The 21,320-nt window shown below is 39.3% G+C and overlaps 2 protein-coding genes across 11 annotated transcripts in view; one reads left to right on the forward strand and one right to left on the reverse strand.

The window, feature by feature from the left end:
• Positions 1–19,801, reverse strand: part of INTS12 (integrator complex subunit 12) — a 78,504-nt gene extending 58,703 nt beyond the window's left edge. For 7 of the 10 annotated variants that reach the window (XM_064584926.1, XM_064584925.1, XM_064584924.1 and 4 more), the window contains exons 1-3: positions 19,703–19,801; positions 4,356–4,520; positions 170–322 (exon numbers count right to left, since the gene is read on the reverse strand). In XM_064584926.1, coding sequence (XP_064440996.1) covers positions 170–322; positions 4,356–4,511 — 309 coding nt within the window. In that variant the 5' untranslated portion in view covers positions 4,512–4,520; positions 19,703–19,801. Of the gene's footprint in view, positions 1–169; positions 323–4,355; positions 4,521–12,082; positions 12,106–19,634; positions 19,677–19,702 lie in introns of those variants that run through there. The other 3 variants (XM_064584930.1, XM_064584929.1, XM_064584931.1) reach the window with 3 other exon arrangements.
• The window catches only part of GSTCD (glutathione S-transferase C-terminal domain containing), a 130,496-nt gene continuing 128,871 nt past the window's right edge, over positions 19,696–21,320 (forward strand). Inside the window, exon 1 of the mRNA XM_045880641.3 lies at positions 19,696–20,077. The gene's annotated coding sequence lies outside the window, so the exon portion shown is untranslated. The remainder of the gene's footprint in view (positions 20,078–21,320) is intronic.

The raw sequence follows: 21,320 nt of genomic DNA on the forward strand, positions 1-21,320 counted from the left end.
TCACTTTTCAAAAAATCAACATCTATAATTATCAAAATATGTTTACTAGTAATTATTATGTACTTTACCTACTATTATGTAAAAGAAGTGAGCACAAAAAGAAACATTGTTCCTGCCTATAAGCATAACTGATTTACTCTTTTTAAAGGCAGATTAAATTAATTCTTACTTTATCAGCTGGTCTCTTTTCAGCTTCCTTCTTTACTTTTTCAGTTGTGAGGGCTTTGCCATTACTATTGCCAGAAGGAAGACTGGATGATGTTTTGGGCTCTTGCTTAACAGAAATAGTTTTTGTGCTTGAAATTTTGGGTGGCTCCACATCCTAAAAGATGAAATAAAAAGATACTTGTAGTTAAATGTTCTAACAAATTGTAAAAAGTAGATCATAAACAATTTTTAGTTGAAAATTAAGAAATGTTTGGACCAATGTAACATCCATTTCTTTAAAAAAGATTTATTGAGAAATAATTGATATACAAACTGTATAAAGTGTAAAATCGGTAATTTTCACATGAAACCATCACTACAATCAATAAAGAACATATCCATCATCCCCCAAAGTTTCCCTGTGGCCCACTATAATTACTCTTAGTGGTATATACCCTAGAGAAACTATGACCCCCACCATCGTCAGGCAACCACTGACCTGCTTTCTGTAACTATAAATTGGTTTACATTTCCTAGAAATTTATAGGAACAAAATCATATGGTATATACTCTTTTTTTCTGTCTTCTTTCACTCAGCCTATTTATTTTGAGATTGACTCAGGTTGCTGAATATATCAACAGTTCATTCCTTATATTGCTGAATAATATTCTATCAAATGGATATACCATTTGTTTATTCATTTATCTATTGGTGGATATTTGTTTATAGTTTGGGGCTATTACAAATAAAGCTATTATGACCATTCATGCACAAATCTTTGTGTGGACATTTACTTCATTTCTCTAGAATTAATGTCTAGGAGTAAAACAGCTGGATCATATGGTGGGTGTATGAAACTACCAAACCATTTTCCAAAGCAGTATACCATTTTACATTTCCACCAGAAGTATATGAGAGTCCCAGCTCCTTAGCATCCTCATCAACATTGGTTTGGCTAATTTTTTTAATTTTAGACATTGTCATAGGTATATAGTGGTATATCACTATGGATTCCATTTCCATTTTCCTAATGTCTAATGATGTTGAACAGTTTTTCAAGTGCTTATCTGCTATACATATATCTTCTTTGGTAAAATGTTCCTTAAAATTTTTTGCCCTTTTTAAAAAACAGAGTTGTTCGTTTTATTACTGAGTCTAAAAAGTTATTCGTAGGTTCTGGATACAAGTCCTTTATCAGATAATTGATTTGCAAATATTTTCAGTCTCCGGGTTGTCTTTTCCTCCTTGTCTTATATTACTACTTTGCTGATATTTATACTTGCTATCCACTGCTAATAGTATAAAAAGTTTACATATATGATAACTCCTTGGAATCACCCTGCAAAAAAGGAGGGCATTTCCTCCCATTCTAAATAAACCAGAATGTCTGAGTGCAGTCTACTTTTTTGTGGTAATACATAAATGTATAAAAATACAAACAGGAATGATATACATTAGCTTCAGAACAGTGGTAACCTCTAAGGAGGAAGAAATGGGGAAGGGATAAAGAACGGGGCTTTAGACTTATTGGTAGCTACACTTGATTTATTGTGCCGACTGTCTAGACCAGGTGTTGGAAAACTGAGGCCTAGAGGCCAAATTTGGCCTTATTTCCTGTTTTTTATAAATAAAGTTACATTAGAACACAGCTATACTCACTCATTTATGTATAACCTGCAGTGCTTTCATGCTACCATGGCAGAATTAGATCATTGTGACAGAGACCATGTGGCCCACAAAACCTAAAACATTTAGTATTTGATACTTTACATAAAGTTTGGTGACCACTCGTGTAGCCCTGGGAAAGTGATAGAAGAAGTGTTGGTAATGCAGATTAAACTTAGAAGTGTATTGTGTCTCTAACATAAAAAAAAACAAAAAACATAATCTTGCAGCATTTGAAAACTATTATCTAATTCAGCAAAAGAGTTACAAGTCATTGAAGGATGAGTTAAGTTCTAAATTCATTATTTCTTTTTCTTTTCTATAAGCAGACTCCATGTCCAGCATGGAGCCCAAGACAAGGCTTGAACTCACGACCCTGAAATTAAGACCTGAGCTGAGATCAAGAGCTAATCTTGATCAATGCTTAACCGACTGAGCCACCCAGGCACCTCTGAATTCATTACTTCACATTTGACTTACTCAGTGATGTAAATGAAATATCAACTAATTTTTATGTTGATACTACATTTGGAGAGCCAGTTGTTAATGTTTATAAGCATACCACTGCTGGGGCGTCTGGGTGGCTCAGATGGTTAAGCGTCTGCCTTCGGCTTAGGTCATGATCTCAGGATTCTGGGATTGAGCCCCGCATCGGGCTCCCTGCTTGGCACGGAGCCTGCTTCTCCCTCTCCCTCTACTGTTCCCCCTGCTTGTGCTCTCTCGCTCTCTCTGTCAAATAAATAAATAAAATCTTAGGAAAAAAAAAAAAGATACAAGCATACCACTGCCTCCAGGTGATTCTTAACCATCTTAGAAATGGAAATGGACAGCTAAAGGCTACAATTAAGTGAATCCATACTTTTTAAATACCTAACACAGTATATTCTCTAGGTTGATCAACAGAAGTAACTCCAGTTAGAAATCTAAGGGCAGGAGGCTTTTTAATCAAAACAAATTTTTCATGTATTTTAATAGATGAACTTCCTTCTGTTTTAGAATCTCAAAATACAGTACTGCTTCTTTAGTAATAATAGGTTTTTCCTATTGGGATAGTATCCATATTCAGAGCAGAATAAACTTACTAGTATATTCTGTAGAGTTGTATAATTTGGTCAGTTTGAACTCACTGAACCTACCAGAATGAGGATGGTAGAAGAAACAAGGACACACTGGCCCTACTATTCAAAACACAGCAAAAAGACTTGAGAATATGAGAGTTTGTGCTGAAAGAAGACTGGGGGCAAAATACCAGTTTACTTAAACACTGGGTTTGGGACTTGGCTACTGAGTCTGGGATTTGGGCCTGTCTTTAGTTTGAGATTGTGGATTAGACTGAGTGAGTGATGTAGTTCTGTCTTCCCTCAGTTTGGTACCTAGGTCTAAAGACCTGGGTGACTTGGAGTTTCAGGGCTCTAGAGTTTTAGAAAGGTTTGAAAGAATGTATCAGGTATTACAGAATATAATAAGAGCTGCCATTCATGAAAAGCCTATTATGTACCAGCTAGATACTACACTAGGTGACTTACATACTTTATCTTTGGTTAATTTTCACAATTTTACAAGGTAATTTTTATTATCCCCATTTTACTACTAAAGAAATAGAGGCTGGCTGAAATGAAGTTACTACACACCCCAGTTTCCTTATTTTTTTATTATTTTTTAAAGATTTTATTTATTTATTGAGAGAGAAAGCACAAGCAGAGGGAGGGACAGAGGGACAAGCGGACTCCCAGCTGAGCCCAGAGAGCCCCGTGTGGGGCTCGATCCCAGGACCCTGAGATCATGACCTGAACCGAAGTCAAACGCTTAATCGACTGAGCCACCCAGGCACAATATACAATGATATTGTAATCAGTTCCTTTATTTTTAAATGAAAATAAACAATACCTATCTCAAAGGATCATTATCACAATTAAAATTAATTATACACACACACCATGCAGAAAAGTACCCTAAACACAATAAATGTTTAGGATATAATATCTACTACCATACAACTAACAAGAGGCAAGCTGGGATTTACAGGTTTGGTTCCAAAATGTATATTCTTTTCACATAAAGTTGTTTGGCTGCTTTGTTATTATCAAAGTTGGAGCCACACAGTTCTCATAGTTCATTCACACCTCTTTTTTCCCTTAAATTATCCTTCCCATATTCAATCCACTTCACTGCAAAATCCCTGTCCTTTTACTTCATGATTTTTGGCCCGCAAAACATTAGAGAATAATTACAAATTATGGTTTCATCCAGGAAATTAAAAAATGTTTTGATCATAAAGAATTAGAAATTAAATCATAAATAAGTGGGTTAATCTACACATAAAGTAGTAGAACAGAATATCCCTCCCACCCAGCTAACTTTTCTATGTAACAGTTCTCTGAAAGCATGAAGGAAGAAAAGAACACTAAAGAATATAATTTCTTCATGCCTTAAGGAAAGATTATTATGGCAGGGAGATTGTTTTGAGATGATCTAAGTATTAACACTGTTCTACTACAGGCCTTACAAAACTCCCCCCAAAGCTTTTTATTCACATAGGTACCTTCTGAGATGGACGGTAACTTGAATCAATGCCCCGAGCCAAAGATTCATCAAGTAGTGCCTTTAACTTTTCTGCAGAATCCTTACTTTTTGAATGTAAGAAGCCTAGTGCTTTCAAAAAAATGGGATCAAGTTCCAAATTCACAGTAGCAGCCATTGCAAACACCTGAAGAAAAAAGAAGGGGGGGGGGGTTCATTTAGAGACAACGAACAGTTATCTATGTTAAAGTTTATCTATTTTGTTCTTTTATTTGCAATAGGTAATACTGTGCCCATGATACAAAATCTGAAATGTGAAAAAGGTTATTAAAGAAAAAAGTAAATTTCTTTGTTATCCCTACCAAATTCTTTTCCCCTGAAGCAAGAACGTTATCAGTTTTGTATGTATCCACATCCATGGTTAAATTTTAAATCCTGCTAAGTTCCTTCCTGCCACAGAGGCCCTTCCTAACTCTGTTTTAAAATATACACTTACAGTTCAATATACAAGAATTTGATCTGTTTAGGTCAGGTTTACTATATATCTTATATATATAATATATCCAAAATTTCTTCTCTCAAACCTTATTTCCACTGCCAAAAAAAAAAAAAGATTTTGGGGGGTGAGGTGTCACAGGAGGGCAATGGTTTAGAGGAAGCATCAAGGAATGAGCTATAAAGGTGCTGCAGCTTTTGGTGCTGCAGCTTTCACCTCAATTATATTTTCTTTTTATCTCCTTAGTCCTCAGCTTCAACCTTTAATGCCTCAGAAAACATACTAATGATAATCTTATTGGATCACATTTAGATTGTGGTATCTCATGCATTAACTTATTTTTATTTTTTATTTTTATTTTTTTAATTTTTTATTGTTATGTTAATGCCCATACATTACATCATTAGTTTTAGATGTAGTGTTCCATGATTCATTGTTTGTGCATAACACCCAGTGCTCCATGCAGAACGTGCCCTCCTCAATACCCATCACCAGGCTAACCCATCCTCCCACGCCCCTCCCCTCTAGAACCCTCAGTTTGTTTCTCAGAGTCCATCATCTCTCATGGTTCGTCTCCCCCTCCTATTTCCCCCCCTTCATTCTTCCCCTCCTGCTATCTTCTTTTTTTTTTCCTTAACATATATTGCATTATTTCTTTCAGAGGTACAAATCTGTGATTCAACAGTCTTGCACAATTCACAGTGCTTACCAGAGCACATAACCTCCCCAGTGTCTATCACCCAGCCACCCAATCCCTCCCACCCCCACAACTCCAGCAACCCTCAGTTTGTTTACTGAGATTAAGAATTCCTCATATCAGTGAGGTCATATGATACATGTCTTTCACTGGTTGACTTATTTCGCTCAACATAATACCCTCCAGTTCCATCCACGTCGTTGCAAATGGCAAGATCCCATTCCTCTTGATGGCTGCATAATATTCCATTGTATATATATACCACTTCTTCTTTATCCATTCATCTGTCGATGGACATCTGGGCTCTTTCCACAGTTTGGCTATTGTGGACATTGCTGCTATAAACATCGGGGTGCACGTACCCTTTCGGATCCCTACTTTTGTATCTTTGGGGTAAATACCCAGTAGTGCAATTGCTGGATCATATGGTAGCTCTATTTTCAACTTTTTGAGGAACCTCCATACTGTTTTCCAGAGTGGCTGCACCAGCTTGCATTCCCACCAACAGTGTAGGAGGGTTCCCCTTTGTACGCATCCCCGCCAACATCTGTCATTTCCTGACTTGTTAATTTTAGCCATTCTGACTGGTGTGAGGTGGTATCTCATTGAGGTTTTGATTTGGATTTCCCTGATGCCAAGTGATATTGAGCTCTTTTTCATGTGTCTGTTGGCCATTTGGATGTCTTCTTTGGAAAAATGTCTGTTCATCTCTTCTGCCCATTTCTTGATTGGATTCTTTGTTCTTGGGTGTTGAGTTTAAGAAGTTCTTTATCGTTTTTGGATACTAGCCCTTTATCTCATATGTCACTTGCAAATATCTTCTCCCATTCTGTCGGTTGTCTTTTGGTTTTGTTGACTGTTTCCTTTGCTTTGCAAAAGCTTTTTATCTTGATGAAGTCCCAATAGTTCATTTTTGCCCTTGCTTCCCTTGCCTTTGGCGATGTTTCTAGGAAGAAGTTGCTTCGGCTGAGGTCGAAGAGGTTGCTGCCTGTGTTCTCCTTTAGGATTTTGATGGACTCCTGTCTCACATTGAGGTCTTTCAACCATTTGGAGTCTATTTTTGTGTGTGGTGTAAGGAAATGGTCCAGTTTCATTCTTCTGCATGTGGCTGTCCAATTTTCCCAACACCATTTGTTGAAGAGAAGGTCTTTTTTCCACTGGACATTTCTTCCTGCTTTGTCAAAGATGAGTTGACCATAGAGCTGAGGGTCCATTTCTGGGCTCTCTATTTTGTTCCATTGATCTATGTGTCTGTTTTTGTGCCAGTACCATACTGTCTTGATGGTGACAGCTTTGTAATAGAGCTGGAAGTCCGGAATTGTGATGCCGCCAGCTTTGCTTTTCTTTTTCAACATTCCTCTGGCTATGCGGGGTCTTTTCTGGTTCCATACAAATTTTAGGATGATTTGTTCCATTTCTTTGAAAAAAGTGGATGGTATTTTGATGGGGATTGCACTGAATCTGTAGATTGCTCTAGGTAGCATTGACATCTTCACAATATTTGTTCTTCCAATCCATGAGCATGGAACGTTTTTCCATTTCTTTGTGTCTTCCTCAATTTCTTTCATGAGTATTTTATAGTTTTCTGAGTACAGATCCTTTGCCTCTTTGGTTAGATTTATGCCTAGGTATCTTATGGTTTTGGGTGCAATTGTAAATGGGATCGACTCCTTAATTTCTCTTTCTTCTGTCTTGTTGTTGGTGTATAGGAATGCCACTGACTTCTGTGCATTCATTTTATATCCTGCCACTTTACTGAATTCCTGTATGAGTTCTAGCAGTTTTGGGGTGGAGTCTTTGGGGTTTTCTACATAAAGTATCATATCATCTGCAAAGAGTGAGAGTTTGATGTCTTCTTTGCTGATTTGGATGCCTTTGATTTCTTCTTGTTTTCTGATTGCTGTGGCCCAGACTTCTAATACTATGTTGAATAGCAGTGGTGATAGTGGACATACCTACTGCATTCCTGACCTTAGGGGGTAAGCTCTCAGTTTTTCCCCATTGATAATGATATTCGCTGTGGGTTTTTCATAGATGGCTTTTATGATATTGAGGTATGAACCCTCGATCCCTATACTCTGAGGAGTTTTGATCAAGAAAGGATGCTGTACTTTGTCAAATGCTTTTTCTGCATCTATTGAGAGGATCATATGATTCTTATTCTTTCTTTTGTTAATGTATTGTATCACATTGATTGATTTGCGGATGTTGAACCAACCTTGCAGCCCAGGGATAAATCCCACTTGGTCATGGTGAATAATCGTTTAATGTACTGTTGGATCCTATTGGCTAGTATTTTGGTGAGAATTTTTGCATCCATGTTCATCAGGGATATTGGTCTGTAGTTCTCCTTTTTAATGGGGTCTTTGTCTGGTTTGGGGATCAAGGTAATGGTGGCCTCATAAAACGAGTTTGGAAGTTTTCCTTCCATTTCTATTTTTTGGAACAGTTTCAGAAGAATAGGTGTTAATTCTTCTTTAAATGTTTGGTAGAATTCCCCTGGGAAGCCGTCTGGCCCTGGGCTTTTGTTTTTTGGGAGATTTTTGATGACTGCTTCAATTTCCTTAGTGGTTATAGGTCTGTTCAGGTTTTCTATTTCATCCTGGTTCAGTTTTGGTAGTTGATACATCTCTAGGAATGCATCCATCTCTTCCAGGTTATCTAATTTGCTGGCATAGAGTTGCTCATAATATGTTCTTATAATTGTTTGTATTTCTTTGGTGTTGGTTGTGATCTCTCCTCTTTCATTCATGATTTTGTTGATTTGGGTCATTTCTCTTCTCTTTTTGATAAGTCTGGCCAGGGGTTTATCAATCTTGTTAATTCTTTCAAAGAACCAGCTCCTAGTTTCGTTGATCTGTTCTGCTGTTCTTTTAGTTTCTATTTCATTGATTTCTGCTCTGATCTTTATTATTTCTCTTCTCCTGCTGGGTTTAGGCTTTATTTGGTATTCTTTCTCCAGCTCCTTTAGGTGGAGGGTTAGGTTGTGTACTTGAGACCTTTCTTGTTTCTTGAGAAAGGCTTGTATTGCTATATACTTTCCTCTTAGGACCGCCTTTGCTGCATCCCAAAGATTTTGAATAGTTGTGTCTTCATTTTCATTGGTTTCCATGAATTTTTTAAATTCTTCTTTAATTTCCTGGTTGACCCATTCAATCTTTAGTAGGATGCTCTTTAGCCTCCATGTATTTGAGTTCTTTCCGACTTTCCTCTTGTGATTGAGTTCTAGTTTCAAAGCATTGTGGTCTGAAAATAGGCAGGGAATGATCCCAATCTTTTGGTACCGGTTGAGACCTGATTTATGACTTAGGATGTGATCGATTCTGGAGAATGTTCCATGGGCACTAGAGAAGAATGTGTATTTTGTTGCTTTGGGATGGAATGTTCTGAATTTATCTGTGAAGTCCATTTGGTCCAGTGTGTCATTTAAAGTCTTTATTTCCTTGTTGATCTGTTGCTTAGACGATTTGTCCATTTCAGTGGGGGGTGTTAAAGTCCCCCACTATTATTGTATTGTTGTCAATGTGTTTCTTTGCTTTTGTTATTAATTGCCTTACATAATTGGCTGCTCCCATGTTAGGGGCATAGATATTTACAATTGTTAGATCTTCTTGTTGGACAGACCGTTTAAGTAGGATATAGTGTCCTTCCTCATCTCTTATTACAGTCTTTGGTTTAAAATCTAATTTGTATGATATAAGGATTGCCATCCCAGCTTTCTTTTGGTGTCCATTAGCATGGTAAATGGCTTTCCACCCCCTCACTTTAAATCTGGGGGTGTCTTTGGGTCTAAAATGAGTCTCTTGCAGACAGCATATCGATGGGTCTTGTTTTTTTATCCAATCTGATAGCCTGTGTCTTTTGATTGGGGCATTTAGCCCATTTACATTCAGGTTAACTATTGAAAGATAGAAATTTAGTGCCATTGTATTGCCTGTAAGGTGATTGTTACTGTATATTGTCTGTGTTCCTTTCTGGTCTATGTTGCTTTTAGGCTCTCTCTTTGCTTAGAGGACCCCTGTCAAGATTTCTTGTAGGGCTGGTTTTGTGTTTACAAATTCCTTTAGTTTTTGTTTCTCCTGAAAGTTTTTTATCTCTCCTTCTATTTTCAATGACAGCCTAGCTGGATAGAGTATTCTTGGCTGCATATTCTTCTCATTTAGTGTCTGAATATATCCTGCCAGTCCTTTCTGGCCTGCCAGGTCTCTGTGGATAGGTCTGTTGCCAATCTAATGTTTCTACCATTGTAGATTACATATCTCTTCTCCCGAGCTGCTTTCAGGATTTTCTCTTTGTCTCTGAGACTTATAAGTTTTACTATTAGATGTCGGGGTGTTGACCTATTTTTATTGATTTTGAGAGGGGTTCTCTGTGCTTCCTGGATTTTCATGCCTGTTTCCTTCCCCAAATTAGGGAAGTTCTCTGGTATAATTTGCTCCATTATACCTTCTGCCCCTCTCTCTCTTTCTTCTTCTTCTGGGATCCCAATTATTCTAATGTTGTTTCATCTTATGGTATCGCTTATCTCTCGAATTCTGCCCTTGTGATCCAGTAGTTGTTTATCTCTCTTTTTCTCAGCTTCTTTATTTTCCATCATTTCATTTTCTATATCACTGATTCTCTCTTCTACCTCATTTATTCTAGCAGTTAGCGCCCCCATTTTTTATTGCACTTTATTAATAGCCTTTTTGATTTCTACTTGGTTAGATTTTAGTTCTTTTACTTCTCCAGAAAGGGTTTCTCTAATAACTTGCATGCTTTTTTCAAGCCCAGCTAGTATATTTAAAGTCATGATTCTGAACTCTAGATCCAACATCGTACTAATGTCCGTATTGAGTAGGTCCCTGGCAGTTGGTACTACCTCTTGTTCTTTTTGTTGAGGTGATTTTTTCCATCTTGTCATTTTGTCCAGAGGAGAACAGATTAATGAGAGAACAAAATGCTAACAGGGTAACAACGTTCCCAGAAAATATACTCTAAACAAATCAGAAAAGACCTGAAGCAGTGGGAAAAGAAAGGGAAAGAGAGAAAAAAGAAAAAGAAAAAATAGAAAAAGAAAAAGATAAAGATAAAAACAAACAAAAACAAAACAAAACCAAAAAAAACCAGAATGTGATCAAATATGATCAGGCTGGTATATAGATCAGTGCCACACACTAGATTTTGGGTGTATTTTGGTCTGTTAGAAGAAAGTGCCTCCCAAAATTTTAAAGAAAGAAAAATTTATATATGTACAAAAATAAGGGTTGATATGATGAAGGGATGGAATATGACTGTAAAGATGGAAATTATAAAAAATTTTATAAAAGGAATTGATAAGAAGTTTTTGAAAAAAGAAAGAAGAGGATTTAAAAAAAAAAGAAAAAAAAAGGCAGAGAATATGATCAGGCAGGGGAGTAGGAAAAAAACCATACACTAGAGATTTAGGGTATATTTTGATCTGTTAGAAGAAACTATCTCAAAATTTTAAAGAGAGAACAACTTATATATATATGCCAAAAATACAGGTAACTACTATGAAGGGATTGAACATGACTCTAAAAATGAAAAATAAAAATGTGGTTTTTTTAAAAGGGATTGACAAGATGTTGGTTGAAAAAAGGGAAAAAGAAAAATTCAAAAAAAAAAAAAAAAGCAAGTAAAAAAAAAAATTAACTTTGAAAGACTAAAGAATCATGGTAAAAAAGCCATGAATTCTATGTGCATTATTCCCCTAGCGCTGGAGTTCTGCCGTTCTCATTGATCGGTAAACTTGGTCTTGGCTGGCTGGTCTCGCTGATCTTCTGGGGGAGGGGCCTGTTGCCGTGGTTTCCAAAATCTTTGCCAGAGGCGGAATTGCCCTGCCCTTGCCCGGTCCGGGCTAAGTAATCTGCTCGGGTTTGCTCTCTGGAGCTTTTGTTCCCTGCGAGCTTTCCGTACAGCTTTGGAGGCGGAGAGTGAAAATGGCGGCCTCCCAATCTCCGCCCTGGAGGAGCCGAGAACTCAGTGAGCCCCCAGAGAAAAGCCGTCAGTCACTCCCGTCTCCCCGGTCTCCGGCCGCACTCCGTGCTCACCCGGCCTGCGACCGCGCGTTTCTACCTCTGGCACCCGACCCCATGTGGAGTCTCCAAACCCAGCAGATCCCTGCGGTGAGCTCCCACGCTGCTCCCCCTCGGGGAAAAAGGTGAGTCTCCCCGGATCTGCCGCTTGTTGGGTCCCTGCTGGAGGAGCAGTGGCCTGACTGTGCCGTGGATCACGGTTTATGGCAACCCCGAGCTGAGAGCCCGCGCCTCAGCTCCATCTCTGTAGCCGGCTTCCCCGCTCTGATACCTGGGAGCTCTGCTGCACTAAGGCACCCCCGGTCTGTGTCCCCGAGGTTCCTGAGACCACACTGTCCCACGAGGGTTTCACCCCCCGCTTAGCCACCAGAGTGACGTTCCTCAGCGGAGCTGACTTCTAAAGTTCCAATTCTGTGCTCCGCAGTTCTATCACTTGCCAGAAGCGGCCGACGGAGGCCCCTCCCCCGCTGTCTATCCTCCCGAATATCGCCTCGGATTCACTTCTCCGCACATCCTACCTTCCAGAAAGTGGTTGCTTTTCTGTTCAGAGAGTTGTTGCTCTTCTTTTCTTAGATCTCCTGTTGAGTTTGTAGGTGTTCAGAATGGTTTGATCCCTATCCAGCTGAATTCCTGAGAGGAGACGAAATCCAGGTCTCCTACTCCTCCGCCATCTTGCTCCTCCCCCGCATTAACTTATTTTTAAAAAGCAAGGTCTCTGAGGAATGGTGCCATAGCTACTTTAAAAAAAATATACACAGGGGCGCCTGGGTGGCTCAGATGGTTAAGCGTCTGCCTAGGGCTCAGGTCATGATCTCAGGGTCCTGGGATCGAGTCCCGCATCGGGCTCCCTGCTCCTTGGGAGCCTGCTTCTCCCTCTGCCTCTCTCTCTCTCTCTCTGTCTGTCATGAATAAATAAATAAAATCTTAAAAAAAAAATATATACACATACATACATAATATAAAATCTCTCCCATAGGGCTTATGATAATGCTCTGTGTCATTAGGAGCTTAAAATATAATGAAGACATACATCAAAGGCTTATGAAATTCCAAACCTTAAAAAGTTTTGTTTTCAGCTAATATCAATGCTATCATGTGATTCTATTTCTTGTGTCACTTTTTCAAATACTTCTCCAGGCAAGGAATTATTAAAATAAAAGTGTATACTTTGTGTTCAATCCTTTGATCAATATTGTAGGGCTTGAAGTTGTCTTCTATCCTTGAGGTTAATATTGTAATAATGCAACACACTTGCACTATTAGAGTTAAGGATCTGTCAGCAATTCCACAGTAATCTCTCATTTTCAGGGATTTATAAAACCATTAAAACTTGCTGTAGGTTGAATCTTGGCATATGAAAGTTCAGACTGAAATGAAATTTGTTTGTTCCTTACCCATCTACTTCTCCCCAATCCCTCTCCAACTTTGACAGGAAACACACACACACCCTTAGGCTTTTTTTTTTTTTTTTAAGTTTTCAAGAAAGTATTACTTATCTGATAGCCTCAGAATTATTGTCAAATTCTGTGCTCTACTAAAATATGTGAATCATTCATGAATCCAAAAGCCAATACTAATAGGAAAATAACCTACCTCAAACAGCTGTATTAGTAACTTAATGAAAACTCAGAAGCAACCTCTGTCACTTCTTAAGATGGTATTATTCCATACATCATCTATATAGATGATAGAGAAAACAGTTCCTCATTGAAATGTCCACAGTGAAAAGAATAAACCTGCCATTCCTCCTGAGTGCTCAAGGGGAATACAGCCCAATCATTTTATTGATGTAACTTTTTATAGCTAACAAACATAGTATTTACTTATTCAAAACCATTTCTTTTATGACACTGATCGAAGGATTAATACTGAAAAGAATCCTTTTAATATACTAGAAAAACCATTACTTGAAATTTCTATGCTGAAAACCAGAAGCAAAGTATTTATTGTTATGTAAGTCCATAATCACCAATAAAAGGTATGCATTACAGATTAGGGGACAAGAGTCAGCACCTAGATGATAAGACCATAGAGGTCATGTTATCAATACCAACATTCCAACTGGAACCTTGGAGTCAGTTCTTCTTATTCGATCCTGCAGTTGTCAAGCTGAACAGGCTTTGTACCCATGCCCTAAATTACTTTCCCTCTAGCCCAGTGGCCTTCATATTGCAATATTGGGAAAAAATATAAGAATTTCTTTTTAATTTTTTATTAAAAATAAGCTATTAATATATAGAATGATAGTAGTGTATGCACATAATTGACAACTAACATATATGGAAGTGTGCTCAATTTTACACTCATGGAATAATGAGACAAATTTGGAGGCCACTGCTTTAGTCTACCTAGTAACTTCTAGTTTCCCTTTCCCTATTATGTATACATCAAGGCTGCTTTAAGGTACAAACTACCTTTCCCTTGAAAAGCCCTCCAGTACTTTCAGCTCAGCCCTTCTCTCTCTCCACATTAACTTCATTGCTAGCTGCCCATTGTCTTGTAGCCCCCACTCATTACCAATATATTCCCCTATGTTTTCTACATTTTTTCTTAAGCTCTCCTTGTATCTCTTTACTATTTCCCCCATAACATCACCTTTTTACCACCATCTCCCACATGGTGTTCCTTTGACTTCCTATTCAAAGAGCAAGAAGGTCTACGGAGATCTTATTCCATATTGCTGCTTTTGGAAAAACATTCCATGACCACCATTCATCAGCATCTTCTCTTGAAATCCACACCTGCACCTTCAAGGTTGATAAAGTATGGAACCATGCTCATCTTCTTCCTCCTCCCCACCTTCATCTTCAGCAATGCTAAATTTGCATCTATACTGATGATCTCCAGCTTCCTGCACTCTTAAACCTTCAACCCCAAGGACGTCCACTTCAGCCACTGAAGCCTGAAACTAGCCACAACTACTCTACTTTTTGACTATGATCTCCCATCATTCTATCTTTTCCACTGTTTTGACCCAGAAACCTCTTCAGGGTACTAGGTCAACCATCCTTTTGGGTTTTCTGTTTGCTTGGTTTTTGCCCCATTTCTTTCCTCCCATTCCACCTGCACTTTGAATTTATAGAAGCCTCCAACTCATTGTTCCCTCTGCTTTGTCCTTATTGGCACCTCCTTGCTCCAACTTTTTTCCCCTCATCAAAGAGAAAACAGTAGATGGGCCTAATATAAAACATTCATAGTTATGTGTTTTATCCTTTATATTTTAGTTTTCTATGTTACTTTTCTTCACCCCTTTTCTGTTGCCTTCTCTGGCTTCTATTCTTCTTTCTTACTGGCAAACGCACACATAGTAAAATTTATTCTTCATCTATTGACATCCTTAAAGAGGTCAGCAACTAATTTATCAATTTATTTCCTTTGTAATTTCCAAAAATATTTTCCTGGAGTTATACCAAATTATGTTACTTTTATACAATCCTTCCCTGTATATTCCAAAATCCATGATCAAAACAGACTGGAAAAAAGCCATATCATTCTAACTGAGGATTCTAGAAAACAAAGTCCTAAGTGTGTGTGTGTGTATACACAGATACAGATACATGAAAGAAATAATGCTTTAAATGTAGGTTTAATTTAAAATCTAGGTATTGCTTTAAAAAAAAAGGATGTCAGAAAATTAGTAATTACTACTTTAAAAAATGTCAGTGACCTAGGAATGTGGTGAATTCTTAGCTCATAGTAGGAATCATCTATGGCAAATGCATATAACACAGAAATTTCCACTACTAAACAATGATCTCTTTTCTCCATCTCACTCATTCTTGATTTATTTGCAGTCTGTCATTTCACTTCCTTTCCAGCTTATATTCCATGGTCCAGCCTTTCAAAGACTCTCTTTTCTAAGCACCCTTGTCCTACAGTCCTATAGTTTCATCTACGTTGTAGCCATCCATCCTGCTATTTACCTTCTCCCTGCCTGCACCCAAACTCTAAGTGCAGCTGAGAGGAATACACACACTGTATCTTCAGAGTCACCAATCTCATCTAGGCACTCCACACAATTTAGCAATCCTATCATGCTTTTCTTGTCAACTCACTTCCCCACTTTCTGCCAAGACCAGTTACACTTTGTCCATTTTCCTTGAAACTGCTATCCTATCTCAGTAGATGTCTTTCCTGACTTCACAGAGAAAACAAGCTGTCAGAGAATCACCAAATCAACTTCTTGCGACTACATCCACAAACTTACCTGCACCCATCCTTCCCTTTTTCCCCACTTGATAAATGAAAAGATGGCTCTCCATGTAATGCTACCTGTACCTGGATCCTACCTTTTCCTTCTCAATCTGGATCTTGAGCTATGGATTATTTACTATGTCTTCTCCACTGCCCACTCCCACAGCCTCTTTCTTCCTACCAGCATCTTTTCATTAATACTTGGATATATTCAAGGCTCTTGTATCCTGCCTTCTTCATTTCATAGCAAAACTTCCTCAGAAAGTCATCCTCATTCTATGCTCCCTTTCTTAATTCTTCTATTTATGCTGCATTTCCTGCAATTTGGCCTTTGTCCCATCATTCCATGTTCTCACCAAAGTATTCCTAGCTGTAGGTAAATAAAATAAACACTGTTTTTTCCTCCTACTTCTTTCTTAGTCTTTTTGTAGGTTCCTATTCCACTTCAACATAAATGAGTTCCTCAAGGTTAGGTTCTGGATCTCTTCTTGCCTCACTCTACACCTTCTCAAAATGTGACGTCTGGATCAGCAGCACAGATCTCAGATCAACTGAAGAAAAAACTGTGAGTGGGCCCAGAAATCTGTATTAAACCTTCTAGCTGATTCTGATCCACTCTAAAGTTTGAGAATTACTGTCCTAGACTATTTGATCTACACCCTTTTGCCGCTGATTATACATTTATCTCTCCAGCCCACCCATCTCTTCCAAGATCCAACAGCCAGCTTGACTTGGCTATCTCGCTGGTGTCCCCTATTCAACATGTGCCTAACAGACCACTCAAAACCTCTTCTTTTGTCTCCCAACCAGATCTTGAGCATTCCCTTTCTCAAATGATACTCACCTCATTGCTCCAGCCAGAACGTGAGTATCAGCTTTAAGTCCTCCTAATTCCTCACCCACCACCGCTGTCCCATTCAATCACCAAACCACATAAATATATCTCAAATTCATCTACCTTTTTTAATCCTTACTACCACCACCCTAGACCAAGCTACCATTATCCATTATCTGGCCCACCATAATAGCTTAATCAGTCTCCCCACAACCACTCCTGTCCCCCTCCATGTCTTTCTATATCACTCACTTGGTTAAATGGTCTTTTCACTTCTCTCTGTCTAAAGGTTAAAGAACAAGATCCTTAACAAAGTTTCTAATGCCCTATAAGATCTGGTAATACATGTAAAGTAGTTGCAAGAATACCTGGCACAGAGTACACTCATTAAATGTTACCTAATATCTCAGGCTATTCCCACTCTCTATTGTAGCCACATAATTTAGTTCAAGTCTTTCAACTTATCAAATTCTTTCTCACCTCAGCACTTTAGTAGAAAGTGTCCCATACCGTCTTATTCATCCTTCAAATGTATTTTTTCACATTCCCCCAACAAAATAAGAAATCTTACTGTTACATGGTCCCCAAACATCCTGCACTTATTTGTAATAGCTACTATACTGCTAATTATGTAAACAGTGTCTGTCTTTCTCACTAAAATGTAAATTCCATGACAACCAGCACTGGATTGATCTTACTACTGCTGTTAACTGTGTGCCTAGCAGAGTGCCTGGCAGGTAGCAGGTATTCATTAAATGCTGGCCAAGTGAACACATATTATTCATTTCCTCTTTCAAAAACTTTCTCCTCCTTGATTTCTATTACACTTAGCTTTTCTGGTTTTCTTCTTCTATCTCTGACTACTCTCACTCTGGTTCATCCTCTCAGCTCTGTCACTCTTGGTATTGCCCAAGTATCTGTCCTTGTTTATCTTCTTTAGTTCTGCATCCAATTCTTCCTTGGTTACCGTCTATGTATCATGTTTTTAACTATCACCTCTAGGCAGATGCTTTCATGTTTATCACCACTCCAATCTCACTTAAGCTCAAATCCCACATTTCCAATTGCTTAGTAGATATGTCTACCTGGTTGCCCTAATGGTATCTCAAATTCAGTTAAGACTAAAACTGAGATTATGAATACCTTCCCCCAAAAGTTCCTTGTCCTGCACTTTTTTCAATGAATGACACACTCTCTGCTATTCCAGCCTAAGGCCTACATCCTTCCCTCACTGAGGCCTCTCTTATTACTTATTACCAAACAATCAGCAGGCCTTCCCTATGGATTCGGACTCTGTAACATTTCTCACATTTGTTCCATTTTTCACTTTCACTGATACTACTCAAATTCATGTCTTTATAAATTTTGTATTATAGCAATAATCTAGTTATTCTCCTTGACTTCAACACTGTTGTCATATTAATGTTCCCCAAAGACATTTTTCTTTCTTTTTCATTTTCTTGCTCAAAAATTAAAACTTCCTACTGTCTTCAAAATAAAGCCCAATTTCTTCACCTACCATTTAAAAAGACTCCTTAACTGGCACAAAAACTTTAATTCTTCATATACAGATTTCCCTTACAGCAGAGCCATTAGCTGGCCTTGACACCTCTACTTACTTTTCTCTCTGGGAAGCTTTTTACCCATTTTTAGATGTCCAAATTCTATGTTCAAATATTATTTCTCATGAGGATTCTATTCACCAATGGTGTGTCCTTTCCCACCCCAAATACTAATAATCTCTCCCTCCTACGATATCTCATATAGTGCTTTCTTGTCGTACTAGGACTTTCTACTTTGAACCATACTTTTTTTTTTTTTTTAAGTGTTATATTCCCTATAAAACTCTGAGTACTTTAAGTGTGTGGGGGGAGTCTATATTTATCTTTTTGACTATCACTTTGCTGGCGATTAGGGTTCAAAGTAAAGTATAATGGTCTTTTTCCTCCTTCTACACAATTCTAACCATTTACAAAGTCCCTTTGCAAAGAGCAATATGAAAGACACTCAAACCCACCTTCCCTGCACCTCCTGCCCCCCCAACCCCTCAAACATCAAAAAGCGACAGGAAAAGCAATATAATTCCAATACTAGAGACTTGTACTATGTTCCTATCTGCAATACTCTCTTCCCAATCCTTTACCTGGCTTAAATTCATTAATCCCACTAGACTGTAACTCTATGAGGGCAAGGGCTTATTTTATTTAGTAATAGATCTAGTGTTTAAAAATTAGGGTCTCAAAAATATTGAATGAATGAACTAGGTTTTGTTTAAATATAACTTTCTGGGGCATCCGTGATCTCTCCAACCTAAATTGGATATTCATAAAGCTTTGCTCTAGATCCCATTTCTCACCCTACATGCCAATCTTAAAAAAAGTCCAAAGTTGATCATCTATCTGCATGTGCACGAGGTAAAAGACACTGAACCTATTCACACCGAGTGCAATATTAGGGTTGCCATCTCATAACGGCTCTAGAAAGCTTTGCCCTCTATGTCTTTGGAAGCTCTTGCAACCCCTTCCAATAAAAATCCTTTTCAAGATGCTGCCCATTTCAATCCTCTACTGGATTCTTGGCCCTGGGTTACACTGAAATCTTAGGGACACGCCTGGAAACGCAGGGGAAGCGGAAAGACCACGATTCCACGATTCCAAATCAACCAAGTGACAGAGAAGCTGAAAAGGGACAGCAGACGCTCAGAAAAGGAATGCCTATCCTTTGATCAAAACATGACACCGAAGGCCTACCACGGGGTAAGGTCTTTGAGGAGGGAGCCCGAGAGAAGATAAGAGGCGGAAAGAGGGAGCTGCACAGAGAAGTCGCCAAAACCTTCCGAGAAAGGTCCGAGACAGGGTTCCAGGGACCTAGTCCCTGGGGCCGTGCCTCAGCCGACAAGCCCTAGCCCGAAACACCCTAGGAGGAAACAACCCTCGCTGAAGGGAGAGAGCGGTCAGCCTGGGGCACGCGACCGCCCGCAAATTACGAGGTTTCCCCATAAGGAGCGAGGAAACTAAGACCCCACGCAACTACTCTCCCACCTCGCCCCTCGCGGAGGTCTCGAGCCTCCCAGAGGCGGCTGGGAACCGGGTATCTCGTCACAACTCACCGCTCCGCCCCGCCGCTCCGTCCGCTCCCGGAGGCCCCTTCCGAACCGCTCCCGGAACTAGCCTGCTCCCAGTAAAGGGAAACAAAGGTTCCTGCAGCAGCGTGAAGAGGGGAACTTTTTGGCGGTGCGACGGTGGGAAGTGACGTAACCGTCGGTTTCCGGTGCGCCGGATTATGAATGACGGCCGACGCGGCTGTTTCCAAGACACTCTGCCTGTTGTTTCTCTCCGGCCTTTCTGGCAGCCAGTGGTCCGTGGGCGAAGACTCGCAGAAGCTGCCTCGGAAACCTGGCTCGCGCGGGGTGGGTAGGCGCAGGCGGCTCGTGTCGCTGACACGCTCACGCACCCTCCCTGCCTGGCCGCGCCTCTGCGACCAGGTAAAGAGGGCGCTCAGGCCGCCGGTTACGCAGTCCCCCTGACCCCCCTGAGTACTCTTGGCATCCGGAGGCGACAGGGCTGACCCTGCAGGATGGGGAGGACGGGGACGGGAAGGGCAAGGGAGTGGAATTAGTGGCCCGAGCTTTCTCCAGCCGCTCAGTCTTTTAGACAGTCACAGCTTCTGAGAGAGCTGGTCGAGGGCTCCGGGCCCCTTCTCAGGTTTCCCAGGGCCAGTCCTCGTGGCTTCCTCTGCTGATGGGGGAATGGAGCAGCTTCTTTTTGCAGGAGTCAGTGGGGTCGTTTGCCGTTTGCTGCTAAGTGTAGTTTTTAAGACCTTTGGCACCTTTAACTTTTTTTTCTCTTTGGCACTTAGTTTTTCATCCCATGCCTTCCTGGTTGGAGAAAGCAGTTGTATGTGAATACTGCTTAACAGTTGCTACAAAGGACTTGTTTTGTTTGGGGCCATTCGTTTCTGTTACACTATCAAAGCAGTGTTTCAGTTCGGTTTTAAACTTCTGCATAGAAAGTTTGAGTTTAACTTGCATGAACATTGCTTTGGCTTCAGAAGCATTTACTAACACCCGTACTTCTCTACCTGGTTTGGGATTAGGTGGCTCGTTTTTCCCCCTTTATTCTTAAACCCAAGATCCCATTTCTTGTCATAAATTCTTGAATATCAGGAAATGCCAGCATTTGATAATATATCTTGTGCTGAATTATTGATTTAATAGATACTACTTTTTCTAAGTTTATCTATAGAAAAAGTATTAGAGAAAATGAAAAAGCTGGCAAGAATTAGTGATGTGGCAATTGTAAACATGGTCATTTAAATATTGTGAAAATAAATTGTTATAAATACAACTGATTTGCTGTTACATTTAATAAATCAAACTTTAAGCTATGTGAGTTTTTTTTACTTAACTCTGGTGGGGAGTATACACTACTAAGGGGATTGCCTTAGGGCATGCATACTCACTACGTGAAATTATGTTTGAGTTATACCTGAAGACATTATTTTATGAGGTCTAACTTTAAAAACAAGTCTGTAATGAGATCAGTGAGATTTGAGAATTGTTTTTATCAGCTTTTCTATTACTATTTTTTTACACTTCTATATGTTTGCCTGCTTTAAGCGAAGCTCAAACTTGAACTTCTGTAATATTGATTGGGTCCATCAAGTTTAAAAACACCACCACCAACCTGTGTTTACTTTGTAGCTTTGGTATCACCTGTGATTTGAAA

This window comes from Mirounga angustirostris, unplaced genomic scaffold, assembly GCF_029215605.1.
Source record: "Mirounga angustirostris isolate CCGP_5_RB_7025 unplaced genomic scaffold, mMirAng1.0.hap1 SCAF_2, whole genome shotgun sequence".
NCBI classification, from domain to species: Eukaryota; Metazoa; Chordata; class Mammalia; order Carnivora; family Phocidae; genus Mirounga; species Mirounga angustirostris.